At 37.8% G+C, this 21472-nt stretch overlaps 1 protein-coding gene across 2 annotated transcripts in view; it reads left to right on the forward strand.

Annotated features, from left to right (window-relative positions):
- Nucleotides 1-21472, forward strand: part of WASF1 (WASP family member 1) — a 65427-nt gene that overhangs the window by 32657 nt on the left and 11298 nt on the right. The window contains exons 4-7 of one of the 2 annotated variants that reach the window (XM_036765964.1): nt 3325-3459; nt 15269-15422; nt 16128-16245; nt 18127-18299. In XM_036765964.1, the coding sequence (XP_036621859.1) occupies nt 3325-3459; nt 15269-15422; nt 16128-16245; nt 18127-18299 (580 nt within the window). The remainder of the gene's footprint in view (nt 1-3324; nt 3460-15268; nt 15423-16127; nt 16246-18126; nt 18300-21472) is intronic. The other variant, XM_036765965.1, reaches the window with a different exon arrangement.

Consider the following 21472-nt stretch of genomic DNA (forward strand, 5'->3'; position numbering starts at 1 on the left):
ATGCCATAAGTGGTTCCTTAAGAAAAGGGTCTGCATCATGTCTTTCTCTCTGTGTATTAAGTCCAGGCTCTATGCCTTGAACTTGATCAATGTGGATTCAGTTGAATGTCATATAATGAAAGCTGTGGTATCAACAATGGAAATATATTTAAATGTGAAGAGCTTATCTACTAAAATCCGTTTCAAGTTGGTTGTGCCTAAAGGGAAATATGTTTCATGTGTAGGTATTAATATCACAGCTGCTGTCACCTTAAGAAAATACATAGGTAAGAGTCCAGATGCTTGTCTCTTGATTAAAAAAAATTATACATGTATTTGTAAGAAGAATTGTTGACCAGCCTGTAAGACAAAAATAAAATACCTGGAACATCAATAGAGCGAATTAAAAAATGCCTGTTGTCCAGACTATAATATAGATGGTCTGTTAATAAAGGTGATCCATATTTTTAGTCATTTTAACACCAGTATTCTTCCTGCAAAGATGGTAATTCATGGAATACAACAGTTTCCAATGAATCCAAAAGGAGGACAGAAACGTGATAGGAAGAGAGACATATATGGTAGGTGTAAATATGCTGTAGCATATTAGCAATGGCAAATTATTTGCAAGGAGTGGCATGGTGACAGGTAAAGGAGGTGAGCCAGTCATTTAGCTATAGTGGGGAGGGGGGAACAAGGAAACAAACATTTATTAAGCACCTACTATATGCCAGGTACTGTGCTAAGCACTTTACAAACTTTATCTTTTTTGAGCTAACAGAAGGTTAGCCTATATGCTGCCCTAGTATAGCCATGTTTTAGGACACTTCTGGAAAGGCCTCAAGCAGGTAGCATGTCCTCTCCATGATGGATTTATACAAGGATGTGAACAAGAATTGCATAGGATGAGAATGCATAGATAAACTGCCAACTATCCTACCAGAGGGTGTACCCACATTGCTGAAATCCCAGACCTGTTCACTAAAGTATCAATTTGGTCTATTAGCTTTCCCAAGGAGTAATGATTCTCATGATTATCACTATGGTAAGGTTGTAACTTTTAAGGGTAGTTGGCAAGCTTAAACATCTGTTGCAATTAATATAACATTGCATACATAATTTTAATCCATTAAAAATACATGGCTAGGTCAGGAATTATGTGATGATCAAATAAGATGCTGTGTGCAGAAATTGAATTGAAAATTAGAAACACTATCTGGATGTAAGGTAGCATACAATAACACTTTTCTTTGAACAGTAGCAAAATATTTCAGGTAGAATACAGGTATCCCCCATCTAAAATTCACTTAATATAAGGGAAAGGAAGGGAATAAGTGTTTAAATGGTGCCTACCATGTGCCAGGCACTATGCCTTAGCAGTACTTTACAAATATGATTTGATCCTCACAACAACCCTGTGAGTAGGTGCTGTTATTATCCCCATTTTAGAGTTGAGAAAACTGAGGCAAATAAAAGTTAAGTGACTTGCCCAGGAACACACAGCAAGTGCCTGAGGCTGTATGTGAACTTGGGTCTTCCTGACTCCAGGCCCAGCACTCTCTCCACTACCCCAGTAGATAGAGCTGCCTCAGTTTAGTACAGTTTAGCATTTATAATCTAGGGTGAAGTGCTGATAAATTTTATATAATTTGTCATTTTAAACTTAAGAAATATTCATTCTAAAACATATAGTGTTATAGCACCTTTTGGCAAAGTATAATGTTGGAGCCAATCTCTACAAATACAATTAAATTCTTAGGTGGAAAAAAAGAGTTGAGTCATGTTCTAGGAGGTTAGTTTGTGCAATTAGAGGATCCTACCCCGAAAGAGCCCAAGACACCTGGAAACTATGTTGTAGCAAAGTAAAATTTACCTATCAAGGTCCCAACTATCCAGCAACCTTACTTACCCAGAATTTATCTGAGAATTAGAAAGTAAGCCAAAATAGAAATCATGAAGTCCATTCACTAAATAAAGTTAATATATTTTATTTGTAGGAGAGGGTTTCACCACCTCTTTATTTTTATTGGACATCTACAATCAGATAAAATTAGTAGTAAGAAAAGACAGCTAACAGCAAAGAGAGAAGACCCAAGAAATATAAAAATCCAAATACAGGAACTCAAAAGGTCTGGCACTTTGGGTCCATATATGTAGGGCAAGCAACCCTATTATAACTCAGGAGTCTTTCATTGTGATGATCCTGATTTCCTGTAGAAAAGGCAATGTAATGTATTATTGTAGATCGAAATATGCAATTAGTTTCATGGAATTTAATCTATAACACTTTCAGGCCTAAAATATCTCTTTAAAAACATAATTTTAGATAATCTGGCAACTATTTGGTATTTTGATTTATCTCATATTACATGAAAATGTTTTAATTCTTGATACTACAAATGTAATGATTATTTTCAATTATAAATCCCCAGGCTAATTGACTAATGAGATTTTTAGCATTAGATTTGATTTCTCCTTTTCAACTAGGATATTTGGGATTTTGTAAGAAAACTAAATTTTAACCTAAATTAGCTAGACAAGTAAATTTAACAATTGCAGAATTAATCTAGTCCATTGAAAATGGAAACATGGAAAATGGAACATAAAAGCCTAAGCATGTTTCGTAGGGAGATCTCTGAGAGTAACTGTACTGGTATACATGTATTGTCTTGAATTTTTTAGGACCTTCAATTTGGTCCTTATAGTAATGTGTTGTTAGTAGGCCCTTAATGAATGTTTATTGACTATGTGCCAGGCACTGGGCTAAGTGTTTGGGATACAAAAAAAAAAAAAGGCAAAAGATAGTCCCAACTCTCAAGGAATTCAGAGACTTTTATTAAATTCTTCAGAGCATTTATTAAGTGCCTACTTTGTGCCAGGTATAGTGCTAATACAAATACAAGCAATTAAAATATCCCCTGCCCATGAAGAGTTTGCTTTTTACTGTGGGGGTGGGGGGGGAGACAACATAAAGGGAAGTGGAAAGCAAGAGGGGTGAATATACAGAGCAACGGCACAGGGACAGCCAAGAAGTGCTTTGGAGGCCTAGATCAGGTGTAAGTCTGGAATAGGGCTGAATGAAGCTAACCTATCAAAGCCCAAGGTGATTCCAATCCAATTTTCTGTTGGGGAGGGGGCAGAGATAGTTGTTTGAGTGGAGACAGCATGGTGTAGAGATAGCCAGAAAGTGATATTGGAAAACAGGAAAATGTTTGGAATTTACAGCTTATGATACTTCAAATATATGTCAAATTTGGTATTCTTTTTAATGTTCAGTTATTATCAAATACTCATGTTAAAATCTCTAGCTCATTTTTTGCCTTATTTATATTTTGTGTTTTGTAGGTAAGTATGCTGAAGATATATTTGGAGAACTATTTAACGAAGCACACAGTTTTTCCTTCAGAGTCAATTCTTTACAAGAGCGGGTAGACCGTTTGTCTGTCAGTGTTACCCAACTTGATCCCAAGGAAGAAGAATGTAAGTTCACTCATGGTAATATATGTTGATTAAATATATAATTTTGCTATGGAGGTTTTCCTTCCAAGGATTCTTGATATATGTGGTTTATTCATCAATGAACCCACAACAATTAATCCACAAGCATTTTTTAAACACCTGCCATGCTCTAGACCCTGTGATAGCTGCTGGAGATACAGGGGAATGGTGGCCGGAGAAGTGGGGTTTGGTCTGAGTAGTTGTAAAGATTGTGAGTAGAGTTATAAGGGAATAGACTGTCATTTCCTTTCCAGGAGCAATGGTAATACTGATTTGATTATTGTTTTTAGACAGGAAAAGGGTTAGAAATTGGGACTGGGGGATAAGGAATGGGTCAGACCTCCATGCACATCAGTAGGACAAACAGCAAGAGTTTTGTGCTGAGTAGAAGCCCTGGTATCTACATGGATGATTGAAAGAAACAGGAAATGAGGACTGAGGCCCACAAGATAGAATAGGGTATGACAAGAATTTTTTTTAAAAATTTGCTTTTCCTCATGTACACTACACAGTTCATGAGTTATCAGTAAACTTGTAACATCAGGGGGAAATTTTTCCAGTAAGCTTTCTCTCTTCCTCCCCTTCTTCCAATTCATTTACATACTTTAATCTTAGTGGTGAAAATTCTGTGAAACTGTTTTAGATATCTCTAGATGGGTGTAAATTATTTTTATAAATGCCTTAATTTAGAATTTTCGTGCTTTATATGAGCAAGTCAAATAGAGTTTTTTTTAAAAACTGGTAAGAAGTCTCCTCTTTAAATGGATTTAGTGCTGCTCTTGAAGGCTCCAGATTGTCAGGGCTTGAGGCTGAAATTTTTCACATTTTGATATTAAGCCAGCGGCATGAGATTCAGAAGCTATGTTACAAGCTAAAATAATTTTAGAACCTTTAGTGTGAAAGCATATCACATGCCTTCAAGCCTTGATGGAGTCCTTTGAATGCTATTGTCTCCCAAATGCCAGCTTCTTTCTGTGCCAAAAGAAATATAAGAGCTAAGAACATAATTTTCACTTTCCTTCTCTTGAGAGTTGTTGAATGTGGCTCTATAATAGTCACTGTCTTCAGAGGAAAAAAAAAATAATTTCTGGTGAGTAATTTTCTTTGGTTCAAATATGAAACTTCAGAAGAGCCACACTTTAAGAGGAAAAATATCAGAAGATTTCTTGAAGCCAGAAAGCAGATGAATAGGGAATGGACCAACTTCCTTTGACAGTTTGACCCAAGATGTAAGTGACAAGAAGCAAAAACCTCAAATAAAGATGTTATTAAATTGGCTCCTAGCTAGTTTCTATCACTAACATGAATCATCAAAATGTGTTTACTGATATATATTAGAAGCAATTTGATAGGTACATAATTCTGATCCTAGCTCAGAATGTGAGACCATCTTTTCCCAATATAAAATAAAATCTTTAATTCTAAAAGAGACTTTTCTCTTCCCCTCAACTGGAGGTCAATACCTTGCTATATAGGGCTTTAAACCGGCAAAAATATGAAAGGGTTTTCATAAGCTATACACGGTAGGCTGTGTAATTTTCTTTCCTTGGAAAATTGACTCAGCTATGTTATTAAAATATTCTAGAAGACACTTACAGCTTTAAACCTCCCTCAAGCTAGAATTCAGAATGCCCTGTTGATTCTTTCTCCTTGATAACATCTTTCATATCCATTTCTTCCTCTCTGTGCACATAAGCAAAATAAGCAAAAACATAATGATGATAACAATGTAAATGAGCATCACTAAAGGGAAACTGAACTCTGAGTAACTAAAAGATCAGTTAGAGGGTCAGAATTGTTTTTCTTTTTATAAGGGAGATGTGTTTGGGGACATGGGCTGTCATTATGTTATATCTAGAAATGATGGATATAAAATCCAAGAGTCAGTAAAATTTATTTTTTTTTTCAAAAGAGAGACAGTGATACCAAAATGAAAATATGTTTAGTCATTTGATTTTCACCAACATGAATCTCTATTGGAAACTTTAAATCCATGAGCCTATCTAGGAATAAGATGATGTTGTGAACTTCAAAGTTTAAATGAAAATCAGACGTCCACAAAAGTCAAACTGAGCATTAGATGCACCATGAAGTTAACATATGGCTAATGTCAAGGAACGTAAAGTCAAAAAAATTAATTTTATAAGACCAGAGGGAAAAAAAGGAAGATAAATTTGAATCTCTCCTTTTTAAGTGACTCTAGTGATAAAACTGACTTTTCCCACTAATACTTAAACACAGCGAGGAAATTTAATTTCAGTTCTTTATACTAATATGAATCGCAACTCCTTTATAACTTAGTAGTCTTAGTAGTTAGGGCAGGTGGTAGGTGACACAATGGATAGAGTTCTAGGCCTGGAGTCAGGAAGACTCATCTTTGTGAATTCAAATCTGTCCTCAGACACTTACGAGTTGTGTGACCCTGGGCAAGTCACTTGACCCCGTTTGTCTGTTTCCTCATCTGTAAAATGAGCCAGAGAACAAATGCAAAACGCTCCAGAATCTTTGCCAAGAAAACCCCAAATGGGATCATGAAGAGTCAGACATGACTGAAACAACTGAAGTCAGGCATTTATTAAGTACCTGCTGTGTGCCAAGCACTGGGCTAAGCGCTGATACAAAGAAAGAAAAAAAGTCTCTTTCAAGGAAATAAGGAGGCAAACAACATACAAACAACTACGTACAAGATAAACTGGATGTCAGCGGGGGGGAAGGAGCTACGACAGCTCACGATAGTTAGCATTTATATAGTTCTTTAAGATTTTACAAAGCACTTTCCATATGTTATCTCACTGTTCACAACAACCCTGCATTTTATCCCAGTTTTAGAAGTGAGAAAACAAGGGTCGCCAGCTAGTGTCTGAGGCAGCATTGTGCCAACTCGCTCCCTAGCCCTGGAATCAAGGGGGAATCAGGAATGGCATCTTTGACAGCTACTGCTAGGAAACATAGGTTGTGCTTTAAGGTTTACAAAGCGCTTCACAAATGTTATCTCATTAACCCTGGAAGGAAGGTGCTGTTATTGTACGCATTTTAGAGGTCAGAAAGCTGAAACAGATGGAGGTTCAGTAACCTGTCCAGGATCACACAGCGGAAAAGTATCTGAGGCTGAACTGTCACTCAGGTCTCCCTGACTCCAGGACCAGCGCACTATCCGTTGTCCCGTCTAGCTGCCCCTAGTACGAGGTGAGATTTTAGCGGTGACTTGAAGGAAGTCAGAACAGTGTGATGATGAGGGAAGAGAATTCCAGGTATCGACATTCAATGCAAATGCCCAGAGTTGGGAGAGGGATTGTCTTGTGTGAGGAACAGTGAAGGAAGCCGATATCACTGACATGGGGAATTAATGGTGGGGCGGGGAGTAAAGTATAAAAAGACTAGAAAGGTAGGAAGAGGCCAGATTATGGAGGGCTTTGAATGCTGAATAAAGCATTTTCTATTTGTTCCTGGAGGCAGTAGAGAGAGACAATGAGTTTATTGAATGGGGGGTTGGGGGGTGGGGTGGAATGACACATTCAGACCTAGACTCTAGGGAAGATCAATTTGACCATTGAGGGAAGGGAGAGACTGGAGTGGGAAGAGTCTTGACAGATGGAAAGCCAACCAGAAAGCTATTATAATATTCCAAGCATGAAGTGATGAGGCTCTGTGCCAGGGTGGTGGCAGTGTCAGAGGAAAGAGCATATACAATAGATATTATGAAGATAGAATCCACAGGGCTTGGTAACAAATTGGATGGGGGTGGAGGAGACGAGAGAGGGTGAGGAGTTGAGAATGATGCCTAGGTTGTGAGCCTGACCGACGGGATCACAGTGCTTTTGACAGTAACAGGAAAGTTAGGAAGAGGGGAGGACTTGTGGGAAAAAGATAATGAGTTAATTTTGGACATAATTGAGTTTAAGATGCCTACAGGACATCTAGTTTGAAATGTCCATTAGGCATTTGTAAATGTGAGACTGGAGGTTAGGGCAAGTTAGGGCTGGGTAAGTAGAGGTGATATTTGAATCCATGGAGCTGATTAGATCACAAAGTGAATTAGTCTTAAGGAAAAAGTAAGAGCTTAGCACTTTGGAGGACACACCTGGTTAACAACCATGACTTGTATGAAGCAAAGGAGATTGGTCAGACGGGAAGGAAGAGAACCAGGAGAGAGCAGAGTCAAACCTCGAAGAGAATATCAGGGAGAACTGTGATCAATAACATCAGCGGCTTCACAGAGTTCAAGAAGAATGAGGATGGAGAAAAGGCAATGAAGAAATCATTGATAATTTTGGAGAGAACAGTTTCAGTTGATGGAGTTGGGAGTCTTAAGAAGAGAGTGATAAGAAAGGAAATAGAGGCACCAATTGTTTTGGATTCCTCATGGAGAAACCACAAAAAGCAGGAGACATATGGGGTGATACCTAGTGAGGATAGAGAGACAAGTGGGGATTTTTTTGAAGATAGGGAGATATGGGCATGTTTGTATGCAGTAGGGAAGTGATCGGTAGATGGGAGAAATTGAAGATTAGAGGGAGCAATCTGCTGGGGAAGATGGGTTGGAATGGGATTACTTGTGCATCTAGAGGGAAATGAGTTGGGGTGGGGGGGAGAAGGGCCACCTCTTCCTGTGAGACAGGGATGAAAGGAAGAGGTAATGGTAGAAAGTACCTAATTGACATGAGACAAGGAAAAGATAAGAGGACCCTCTCGGCAAATGACTTAAAATTTTTTTTAGTAAAATGTGAGACGGGTTTTTACTTGAAGGTTGAGCGAGGTACATAGGGGAGGTTTGAAGAGGCATGAAAAGTTTTGGAAAAGCCCAGGTAGCGAATGGGATAGTAAATTGATTAGGGTGGCAAAAAAGGATGCTGAGCTGCAGGGAGGAGCCAGTTGATACTATATACCATCAAGTTGTTTTTATGTGCTGACCCATGATATACAATTTCATGAGTTTCTCCAGTTTCACTCAGCAACATAGGAGCTAAGGCATTGGATGGTGAGAGTAAGCCAAGGTTGGTGCTTAGCAGGGCAAAGAATGATGGGTGTGTTGGTAAGCAAAATGGGCTCCTTAGCACTTAGTGCCCTTGAAGAGTTTGGCTTTGGCTTTTGTTTGCTTTGAGTAGCCTTACTAGGTGCTAAGCCCCAGGCCCAAACTCATTAGGTGTAAAACCTTAGTGGGTGTGGATTGGCAACTAAGGTGGGGCCCAAGGTGGGGCTAACTCCAGGGAGGGCCTAGTTTACATGTCTGGGAGAGCAGAGGCTTTTAGACCATGTGGGTTTAAGTCCGCCTCTTTGTGATGATTCTAGGTCACGTGGTTGAGTTGCATGTGTGACATCCCTGATGCTGAAAAAGATATAAAAACCAGGGGTTGGCTGTCTGTTTTTTGGAGCTCTCTTACCCACAGCAGTGGTGGCTCGTGTGACTGGGCTGGCCCCTTTGTTCTTAGCTCCCGGGCTGAACCTAGATGTTGGTAACTATGAATTGTATTGGGTCTGTCTGTTTGTAATTTGTTTAAGGGCTCTCGAGATGGTGTTGATGAGGAGACTCTGGGCAGCTGTAGCTAAGGAGTCCTCCAGCTTGTAAACCCGGATGATGAGACTTTGTTGGACTCTGGTAACTATGTACTGGGATTTGAATCAGACAAGGTCTGTCTGTTGATGTTTGTGATTTGGTTGTATTTTGCTCTGAAGTTCAGGGTGCTGGCTTTTTCCTCTGAACTAAGTGAATGATATTTGTATGCTGAATTAAAGTAAGCTTGTCAACCCCTTCACCTTGCTTTCCTTAGTAAAGCAGATCAAAAGAACCTGTGCTGTTGGCAGCTTTCTGGGTGCTGGCTGTGGGTGGATCTTACACCCCTACAGAAGCTGCTAGCTGGATTGTTGAAACAATGGGGTATCAGACTTCAGAAAAAAGGACAGTGTAGAATTTCATTGGTTTGCTAAAAGGTAAAGATGAGGAAGGGATGTGACTATAGTCCATATACGGTTAATGGCCTAGGAAAGAGCTGAGGGGTCAAGGGTTCAGAAATAACAGTGAGAATGAGGTTTCAAGGCAGAGGGAGAGGTGGAATGACAAAAGCTTGTGGTCAAATAAGGGAATTTCACGGTTCTTAAACATGGAAGTGGAACCCTTTTTGGTGATTGCAAGATCAAAGGGCATGCCCATCCCTGAGTGGTTGAATAGGTCCATGATACACGAGTAAGCTGAGTAACCAGGAGATTTGGCTGTTTGATGGTGTATCAATATGTATGTTGAGTCTCTGTAGTATGAGTGCAGGATTTAGGAAGGAAAGAAAAACAGGCACTGAACTCAGTGAGGAGAGAAGGAGACTGTTATATCTCATATTGGAGCTTTAAAGTTGCTGGTAAATTCCCATTTCAGACAACTTGGTCATCTCTGAACTTAGGTAAGCTGGTCCTTGGACAACAAACACAAGGCCCGTCTATGAGGTCTGGCCCAGTGGGTTGAACCTGCCAGAGTTTTTGTTCTGCTACCATTGTGTTCAAGATCACATGATCATCACAATGAAGCATCAGAGTAGAACTTGTGTGTGGTGACTTTATGGGGAAATTTTACAGAATTGACTAAATCTAAAAAACTAACACCAATTCAAAATACCATTTTTTCCATCTCTAAACCTCTTAATTCTAAGTGAGATGTTTAAATAATAGCTAAAATAATATTGTGTGTTGTATTTATACATTTTACAAAACATTGTCTTCATTACAGCTGGGTGGAGATAGTGAATGTATCATTTATCCCCATTTTTCAGTTAAAGAAATAGGCCGAGAAAACTTAAGTGATTTGCCCAAATTCAGACAGCTAGTAATGTCAGAGCTGAGATCCAAACCCAGGTCATCTGACTCAGTCCAGTGGTCTCTTTATTCTACTATTTAGACAAAGGTTAAAACAGACAAAGGTTAAAACCAATTCCTGCTCTCAGGAAGCTTCTAGTGTCATCCCAAACAAATGAATAAAGGCTAATCAAATCAAACTTGTAATTACACATGATTTTTAATTACATGATGTACTTATGTTGAGGGAGAAAAGAAACCCAGGGATGTAGGAATCCCAAACCAAAGTTCCCAGGTTGCCTGGAATGAATTCATGGACCCAAGCATTCTTTAAGTCAAGGAGGCAAAGATTTATGACGCTTTACAGCAGGCAAGAATTCTTAGGGAACCTGCAACCATACAGGGCTACAGGGAAAGTTTAAGTACAAGATTTAGGGGTGAAGCCCTATCAATTAGGTGTTTTGGGTTGGGATTGGGGAGTGGTTAAGGGGTGGTCAGTTCTTAAAGGAACATGCACTTTTTGTATCTACTAGGCAGGCATCTTACCCAGAGTTCACTGGGAAATAGCCCACGGGGTGGGGAGGTCTAAGTGGAGGTGTCATTTTGCTGTGAAACGTCACTAAGTCAGCAAGAAGTCAGAGCTAGCTGGAGATACTGGCTCAGTTCCATCAAGTGTCTTGTTAGTCAAGATTAATGTAAGGGAGTATACGTTTGACTGTGTCTAGGATATATGTTAGACTCAGCATATAGTCAATTATCAACACCTGGGAATCAATCTATAATTGGGCATAGCTGCTTACTGAGGAAGAAGCAGAGATAACTTTGGGGCATGCTGCCCTTTAGCAAGAGAGAGACTGCTAGGACCAATGCTTTGAAGCTAGGGAGAGGTGTGATTTTAGAACTGGAGTTCAGGCACGGGAACCCAAGCAGAGGCTAAAGGGAAATGTGATGTTAGAATTAGGTTCTAAGCATAAGCACCCCATCACTTACAGGCTAAAATTACATAGGTTATTTCAAGAATCCAATTCAGATATCAAGTACATACTCAGTGTTTACCATGGTTAGATATTGGTGAGTATTGAAGTTTAATGATAGTTCACAGGTATGTGGCTCATTAAGGTTGCAAAGAGATTTACATTCATTGAACTAGTCACTTCTGTCAAAGGTCTTATGAACTTTTTAAAAACATAGCTCATATATGTAAGAAATAGATAAATAAAAATTTGAGGTATAATGTAATTGTCAATATGAGTAGTGAGTGTTTAAGAGTTGAGGGAATAGAGAGGATAAGGAGTTGCTAGGAAAGGCTTTAAGGAGGAGCAAAGATCACATGACAGCTACCAGATGGGGTCACAAAGAGTTGAACATGATTGAAATGACTAAACAACAAACTTTTCTCATTTCTAGAGCAACTAGATGATGCAGTGAATAGAACACTAGGCCTGGAGTCAGGAAGACTCATCTTCCTGAGTTCAAATCTGGCCTTAGACACTTACTAGCTGTGTGACCCTGGGCAAGTCACTTCACCCTGTTTGCCTCAGTTTCCTTCTCTGTAAAATAAACTGGAAAAAGCAATGGCAAAATACTCGAATCTTTTCCCAAAAAACCCCAGATGGTGTCATGAAGAGTCAGACACGACTAAAAACAACTAAACGACAACAACAAAGACCATATAGGATTTGAATATATGGAAAGGATTGGGGAGGCCACTTCAGGCACATGAAGAATATCACAAAATGCGTTGGTGCATAATAGGAGAATGAATTAGCTGTAGTGGAAGAGCTTGTGTAAGGGAGGAAGGAGTAGAAAGATAGAGTAGGGCCAGATTTTTGTTATTCAGTAGTTTCTGTGATCAGGATCACACTAGTAAAGTCTGAGGTCACATTTGAATTCAGGTCTTCCTGACTTCAGGCCTGACACTCTATCCACTGAGCCACCTTGATGCCCCAAGGCCCAGTTAGGGAGGGCTTTAACAGCCAGTATAAATTTGAACTTGGAAAGCCATTGACAGATTTTGTGTAGGTTCATGATCAGATTAAAGGAGGATCCATCTGATAATGATATCCAGGCAAGACCTCTTAAGAGAGAGACCAGAGTTGGGGAGACTTATTAGGAGGCTTTTGAAGTAATCTAGACATAAGGTTAAGGGTATCATTAAGGTGGTGTCATTTCGGATGGAAAAGATTGATCCAAGAGAGCTTTTGGAGATAGAAATGATGAAATTTGGTAACTAAATATGAGAGGATGAAGGAGAGGAGGAAAGATTCAAGCATTTTGAGCCTTGAGCTTCATTGAGTATGTAGTAAAGTTATTGCTAACTATAAAAAATAATACATAGCCATAGTTTCACATATTATGTAACCCTTATCTAAAATGTATTTTTAAAATATCTTAAGTATTCTAACAGTAAATGTACATAGTATAAGGCAAAGTTACTCTTGATACATACTTGTATATAATAATGATAAATGAGTATCAGGCTTTCCAATTCTGGCAGTTGGTCTAAGTTTCTTACATTTGAAACTGTAAATGCAAGTATGTCAATTTCATATATATATATATATACATATATATGTGTGTGTGTATAGAATTTTTAATAGTGCTTTTGTTAGAAATAATTATCCCACATTTATTCCTTTCTCCTACAATGATACATAATGCAGGTCTGCTGTCAAATGTAGCAAGTCATTAACATGTGGCAGAATTACATAGAGCTTCCTTAGAAAATATGTGGCATTGTGAAAAAGAGGAAGAATCTAAAAGCTGATTTTGAAGCAGATAGCCCTGATAAGGGTCTGATATCCAAGAGATGTAGGCAACTAATAGCAATAGCATTAGAAATGCTAGAGCAGAAAGGTTGAAAACAATGAAGATTGAGAAAAGGCCATTGGATTTGGCAATTAAGAGATTATTGGTCATTTTGGAGAGAGCAGTTTCAGTGGAATGATATGGTCAGAAGGCATCAGAGTGACAAAGAACACTAAAGGAAGAAAATGGCAATCGTTAGACTAGATGTGGGAGGACAGGTGCACAAATTAACCAATTAATAAACATTTATTAATCCCTTAGGGCCAGCATTGGGGATGCAAATATGGCAAGAAAGATAAACTCTGCCTTTAAGGAGCTTATATTTTAATGGGGAAAGCAGCACATGAAGGGAGGGAGTACTGGAGTTATGGTATGGTTTGGAAATGGCTATATAGGCCTGATTCTAACCAAACTAAAGCAAAGCCTCACTATCAGATCACCAGGAGCAGCATCCATGATCTAGTGAGAGAGGGATGAGGAAGGTAAAATCATATAGGTAGCATGGTTTGGAAGGAATTGTTGATGGAGCTGTGAATTGGTTCAGCCATCCTACCAATTAATTTGAGCAAATACACTCGGCCATTTAACATGCATTGTCTTTAACCCAGTGATATCACCACTGGGCAAGTTCAGAGGAAGCCTCAGATAAGCAAGATAGCTTTGGATTAATGTATAGAAAATAGAAATACATGTGTGCATACATGTATATTAATAGGTGTATGTAATAGAGATTCACAATTTCACATGCAAGCTCTCTTTCATTTTTTTTTGTGCATAGAAATCTTAATTTCTCTCAATGTTTATTTCATTTATCATGTGAATATAATCAAAACTGTGGAAGGGACCAGTGTTTGGAAAGAGGAATCAGACCACCTTGTGGGCACTTAATAAGGATTGATTTATTTATCAAGTTTACAGTAACAAAAAGTTAAAATTAACACCCTAAAATGTATCCTTTTTGCATTGTTTATTTATTTCATTTGTCATGTGAATATATTCAAACCACTGAAAGGGATTGGTGTTTGGGAAGAGGAATCAGACCACCTTGTGGGTGCTTAATAAATATTTGTTGAATTAAATCACCATGTTTAAAAACATTTACAAGTACAGAACTAAAGGGTCAGCATAATGGAATGCATAAATTTTATGGACCATGCTGATTTGCAAAGTTTCATTACATTGTATTACAAAAAAAGGTAACCATTTATTTTCATTGGAATTTAATGAATAAAAATTGCTTAAATATTTAATACATGTAGTAATTTTAAAAGAAACATTCAGATTAACTATGATGAACAGTACTGTGATTTTTTTAATAGAGGCACTTTAACATAAAACAATTAAGGTTATATCTTTTCACCACCCCTATATTTACTACATCTAGTTTTTCCTCTAAGGAAAATGACCTATAATTTTTGGTTATCACTTGTTAGTCTCAGGATGGATTTTTTTGTTAGAATTTGTCTGCTTGTTTGTTTTCCTTCTTACTCATACATTTTGTAGTATTCAATCAAGTGGAGTTATTCCATTTATTCAACAGATATGTATTAAGCACTTACTGTGTAGAAATATGAGATACTGTGAGTGATAGGAAGAAGGAAACATGGTCTCTGCTTTCAAAGAGCTTGTTACAGTCATGTGTGTGTTTGTATACACATACTTTTTTCTTATGCTATCAAATTTCTTAACGATAGCGATTACCATTCCTACTGTGGACTTTTAGTAAGCTTCAGATATTTTCATAAAAGTGACCTTTTTATATTTAATTAATTTAAAATTATGTTATACACATCTAACTATTAAAGGGATACTTTTATAGGGTTTAATAGAATAATAATAAAATTCAACTAATTGCGTTGGTTGTTAAGGGGAATTGAACAAAAAACTATATTTAGAGGGCCACCAATGACTAAAAACAGAACAAGATTGGACAAAGAAGGGAGGAACAAAGGGTAGATGAAAATAAAAAGAGTAAGAGATCATTGTAATGAGAAAGAACAAAAAAAGAATATTAGTTTCCCTATCAACTGGGAAACTATAAGCTATAAAGATGATTTTTGACAAAAATTAAACTTTAAACCAATACACAAAGCTTACTGAGCCATGCTGCCCATGAGGCAAATGTGTGTTTAAAGTATATTTAGTTATTGATGTAAAACAAAATAAAATGTTCCATCATCCTCCAACTTTGTCTCTTCTATTCCAGTGTCATTACAAGATATCACAATGAGAAAAGCTTTCCGAAGTTCCACAACTCAAGATCAGCAGCTGTTTGACCGAAAGACCTTGCCAATTCCATTACAAGAAACTTACAATGTTTGTGAGCAGCCTCCACCTCTCAACATACTCACTCCTTACAGGTAGGTGGCATTATGAAGGAGAATGTTTACTAACCTTAATCAAACTTAACCCACATGGACAATTAATGCTAGGTGAAACTTTTTTTTTTTTTTGATAGAGACTTTCTCTATAGAGTGCCCTCAATGTTTATTTTAGGAAGGTCTCTCTCTTCCTTTCACCCTTCCTTCCTTAACACCCAGCCACTGTAGTAGACCAGGATTATTATGTATCCAGTGGTCACTAAAAAATAAAACAAGGTATTATCCTTTAAAAAAAAAAGTTTTATTATTTAAAATAGTTTGTAGGTTTTCTACCTCTAAAGGAGAGAGGGAGAGATCATCTTTTCACCATTTGTAAATCCCAGTGCGCCCATTAATAAGAAAATTCAGTGTGGTAAATGTCTTGATTGTCCATATTTTAAATCAAATATTTATAGCAGACCATTTCAGTTGATTTTAAAATAAATACTTTTCCTTTTTCCACACCCCCCTCCTGAGTTCTGAGTGTTCAAAGTATCTGATTTAGTATCACCTTGTATGGAAGCAACTATTTCCCTTATTTCGTGTTTTGGTTTATTTGATGTATTCTCTGTGTTTTATCTTCATGAATTGATTGCTTTTAGTATAATTGTTCAGTAATTTCCTTTTTCCATGCTTCTTCGTGTTACATTATGCTCATACTCTTTGGGTTCTAAAATGTGCTTTATCTGAATTATTTTACTTCAGGGATGATGGTAAAGAGGGTTTGAAGTTTTATACCAATCCTTCATATTTCTTTGATCTATGGAAAGAAAAAATGTTACAGGACACCGAAGACAAGAGAAAGGAAAAAAGAAAGCAGAAGGTATTTTATTTCCAACAGATTTTTAAAAATCAGTTCTTTTTACCTTACCGTGAGAATTTTTTTTTTACTCATATGAAATTCCATTCCCTTTTACATTTTCAGTTAATGATGTAACCAAAAATGATCATCTTTTCAACCATATAGGGGATATTAGAGAATGTAAATGAATCTTTTCAAACTTTTTTTTTGATAAGTGGACAAACATATTGGCAAATATATAACCAGGGGTTCCCGTCCTTAATATGGAACAACAACATACCAGTAACGTGAACTTAGCATATAACAAATATCACAAATTTTCTGTAACATTTTTCAAAATTGTCACCTCCACTATGTAATTCTAAATTCTGCTGAAAGAGTAGGGTACTTCTAGACTGTACTTTTGACTGTGAAGTGTAGGTTAGGAAGACTAAAAAGAATGCAAAAGTGAACAAGGAAACTTTGGTAAATCATAGAATAACAGGGATTACCAGCTACATTAAGATTTGGAGTTAATGAGGTGTTCTCTTTATTTAATTTTCTAGATTATCTAAGTAGTCCTTTTTGTTTCAACCCATACTGAGAATCATACTTAAATATATAAATGGTTGGACCTTAATACACAGGGGCAAAATGGAATCCCTCTTTGGTGATTGACAATCTTTCAGTGTCTCACCCTTTGTACAGCTGTAGATGGTGAGGGAGGTTGATCTGAATGACCTAGACCAGAACTCAGAAGTTCTTGGGCTCTTTAAGAAGGCCAGGCAGGTGTGGAGTAAGGGCAGAGAGTTTTGTTTTTGTTTTTTTTTTAGTTTTACTTTTACTAAATCTCTGAAATAACTTTTTTTATTGACATTTGCCTTTTTCTGATAAAAGTTGGATTTTTTAAAAGGCAAATGACTAATGTACAAACAAAAGAAAGTTGAATGAAAACCATCATTAATTAAGGCTTCTGGCTATGTGTTTTCTCCCTAATTCTTTTTTCCATGAATATAGAAAATACAGAAGGCAGGAGGAATCAAGGCCAGCATGAGATAAAATTATATAGTTAGAAAATTGTTTTTGTTGCCTCTCTCCTTACCTTTTAAGCCATTCTAGGCTCCCAATACATTCAGGATGTCCCTCTAACTACTTTTTCCCACTGGAGCCAGAGAGTGCCCTATGTTCCTTTCCCTACCTTATAGGTTCTCAAAGTATAGCCTGGGGATCTTTGTGGGGTACCCAAGATCTTTCGGGGAGCTGCAGGGTCAAAACAGTTCTCATCCTATTACTAAGATATTTTAATTCCTAATGTGGTAAATAGATATAATAGATATAATCATAGAAACAAAAGCTCTTTGAAGGCTCCTCAGTAATTTTTTTAGAGTGTAAAGGAATCCCGAGACCAAAAAGTCTGTGAGAACAGCTATGTTTTGAAAACTTACATGTTCTGTATTCAGTTTTCCAAAGGCCTTGCTATGCTGTGTGGCACTGGATAGCAATGGATTCCTCACATAAACTAATCCTTCCCAGTGTGTTTACATAGCTAACTTGTCCTCCTTAACAGATTACACAATCTAGCTACTATATATATATATCTAATTAAGGGACAGTACTAAGAGTAGAAATTCTAGGCACTATGGTGAGCTGATGGGGGAAATAGTTTTCACTTATCAGGATCGAAAACAAAGGCTAGTTGTGTTTGCGTGAGGGATACAGTCAGATGCTAGATTAAATATGCAAGGAATCCAGGGGTAACAAATGAAGCAGTCAAGAATTAGCTCAGTAAATTAGTTGTAACGTCTAGGAGAGTCCTGGGACGTTATAATTTTCCATGTTATTTTGAGCATTTTATTTTGATTCATTATGAACTCTTATAAATTTCAATTGCTTTTTGGCTTTGTTTCCATACATCTGTTGCAGCAGAAAAATCTAGATCGGCCCCTTGAACCAGAAAAAGTGCCAAGGGCACCTCATGACCGGAGGAGAGAATGGCAGAAATTGGCGCAAGGTCCAGAGCTTGCAGAAGACGATGTGAATCCCTTACATAAGCCAAGTGAAGTTGCTAATGGCCCAGCCTCTCAATTTGAACCAAGGTTCCTTTTTCTTTCTAGGTGTTGTTTTATAATAAGAAGTCTTCTTGCAAAAGCATGACTATAAACGTAGTAACTATAAAGGTCATTCAATAAACATTTAATAAGCACCTACTATGTGCTTTGAAGTGTGCTGAATAAAGTTTAGATACAGAGGCAAAAGACATTCCCCATTCTCAAGGAGCTCACAGTTTAATGCAGGGTAGCCAACAAGGGGCAGCTCAGTGGCACAGTGGATAGAGTGCTAGGACTAGAGTCAGGAAGATTCATCTGGAATTCAGCTGGAAATAATTGTTGCAAGAAAAACACTAGCATTTTGGATCATGAAAGACATCCTATAGAATATGGGATTTTAGTTGAGATTTGAAAGAATCCAAGAGGAGGAGGAGAGGGGAAGTTGTCTCTTAGAATTATGGTTCTTTAGAAAAATCCTGGTGGGAATTATGGAGACATGAACTCCTAAAGATCATGGAGTTTGGGGTTTTTTTTTTGCCTTTGTCTCCAGCACTGTCATACTGACATTACCAGTAGAGAGAGTCCCCAGGAGCTTCATGGTGGGGGTAGCATTGTTTCTTAAATACTACTGATTTGGTGGTCTTTGAAAGAGGTTCAGAAACTGGCAAATTCTGATGCCTTTTCTCTTCCCACAAACCTTTCCCCTTATGTTAAAATAAATGCATAACTAGAGTTTTCCCCAAACTACCAACCCTGCCTTCTGAGTTATGGAACATCCATGTGTGTTTCAGTCCTTCTCCCCCAGCTCTCAAGGGCCTGTGTTGGAAAATAAAATGGCTATGAGGGATATGGCACTGTGACTGAGACCCTTTGTGAACGATAAGTGCAAAAGATGAAAATCAGACTTTTTTCCCCGAGAAAAATCATTTTAAAAAATTCAATACTATACATAGAATTTATGTCTCCATAAATTAAGTAAGCATTTTAAGATAACTTTAATAAATGGAAGATTCTGTTTCTGTGCATTCATTAAGGAAAGGGACTGATGGGAATTGACATTAAAAGTACTGAAATTCATTAAATGACAATAATGGACAGTGAAGGGAGGGAAAGAGACAGTGATGACTCCCAGGTAGGGAACCCGAGTGGCTGGAAAGATGAAAGAACATTCCATAGAACGAAGGAAGTTTGGAGGAGAGATGGAGATAATAATGAATTCCATTTTAGAGCTGTTGTGTTATGTGGGTGGGATATCCTGACAGAAATAACTAGTAGGCAGTTAGTAATGTGGAATTGGAGTTAGAGATGTACAAACTTAGGTTTTACATACATACAAACACACACTAATACACAGATTCTTCTCTATGATAATAATTCATTTATATGCTGATAATACATTTATATATGAAACTTAGTCTGTCTTTGGAATTCCAGTCCTACATCACCAATAAGCCTACTGGATATTTGAGGGTTTTTTTTTTTTTTTTTTTGTTGTTGTTGTTGTTTGTTTTTGAGTCAGTTGGGGTAAAGTGACTTACCCAGGGCCACATAGCTAGTAAGTATCTTAAGGCTGGATTTGAACTTGGATCCTCCTGACTCCAGGGCCAGTGATCTATCCACTGAGACACCTAGCTGCCCCTCTATTGGACATTACTAAATGGATGTCCCATAGGCATCTCAAACTCAACCTGTCCAAAATCAACACATCCTTCCCCCTAAAACTTACCGATTTTCCAAAATTCCTTATTCCTATTCAGTGTACCACCATCTCTCTAGTCACCATGTTCAGATTCTTGGTGTCATCCTCAACACCTCATTCTCACTAAGCCATTGTATCCATGCAGTTGTCAAATTTTGTCTTTTCTAAACTTCCACCAAACATCCCTCGTATATTTTTTAAGTTAATCTGCATTTATTAAAATTTTCTCCATCATTTTCTTAAGTCTAGACAATCAACAAAACAATGAAACCCTGATCAGCCTTCGCTGATTGCTAAGGTGTAAATGCTCACTCTGAATTTAAAAAGAGCCAGTAAGAGCCTGCTCCAGCACACAACTGGATGTGTATGGATATCTAGTGCTAACTGGTTCAAGAGCTCTGGAGAGAGGGACACAGTTGCACCTCTTCACTCTCTCATTCCCTGCCTTCTTTGGCAGTCTAGTACAGACTATGGACTCCTTCTCAGAGTAAATGCGTAAAATAAAATATAAAGGATTACTAAAGAAATATCATATTGAAATATAAGTCTTAAGATGTTTTAAAAAAGCAATACTCATAGACCTTGGGTTAAGAATCCCTGATCTAGCCTATCAGTGAGAATCTTGCTTGCTTTGGTTTGGTAATCCTGGTCATGGCAGTTAAACATATACTAGTTCACTTGGCAGTCCTGAATATTATATTCTATGTATATGGTACCATTTCCGTGAGAAGTGATGCTGTAAGGGAGGCTGGGAGGTAAGAGGATTTGCCTGCAGGAGCATCTGCTGGCCACCCAGGATTCACTAGCCTGCTTCACCTGCTAGGCTATTAACTTTGTCCCCAAGTGATCAAGAGAATTTTTTTTTAATTTTTAAATTTATTTATTTAACATATTTAGTTTTCAGCATTGATTTTCACAAGAGTTTGAATTACAAACTTTCTCCCCATTTCTACCCTCCCCCCCACTCCAAGATGGTATATATTCTGATTGCCTTGTTCCCCAGTCATCCCTCCCCTCTATTATCCCACCCCCTTCCCATCCCCTTTTCCCTTCCTTTCTTGTAGGGCAAGATAAATTTCTATGCCACATTGTCTCTGTATCTTATTTTATAGTTGCATGCAAAAACTTTTTTTTTTGTTTTTGACCATCTGTTTTTAAAACTTTGAGTTCCAAATTCTCTCCCCTCTTCCCTTCCCACCCACCCTCCCTAAGAAGTCAAGCAATTCAACATAGGCCACATGTGTATCATTATGTATAACCCTTCCACAATACTCATGTTGTAAAAGACTAACTATATTTTGCTCCTTCCCAACCCATCCCCCTTTATTGAATTTTCTCCCCTGACCCTGTCCCCTTTCCAAAGTGTTTGTTTTGGATTACCTCCACCCCCATCAGCCCTCCCCTCCATCATCCCCACCTTTTTTTTAATCTTCCTCCCTCTTCTTTCCTGTGGGGTAAGATACCCAGTTGGGTATGTATGGTATTCCCTCCTCAGACCAAATCTGATGAGAGCAAGGTTCAC

Source organism: Trichosurus vulpecula, chromosome 7, assembly GCF_011100635.1.
Source record: "Trichosurus vulpecula isolate mTriVul1 chromosome 7, mTriVul1.pri, whole genome shotgun sequence".
Taxonomy (NCBI): Eukaryota; Metazoa; Chordata; class Mammalia; order Diprotodontia; family Phalangeridae; genus Trichosurus; species Trichosurus vulpecula.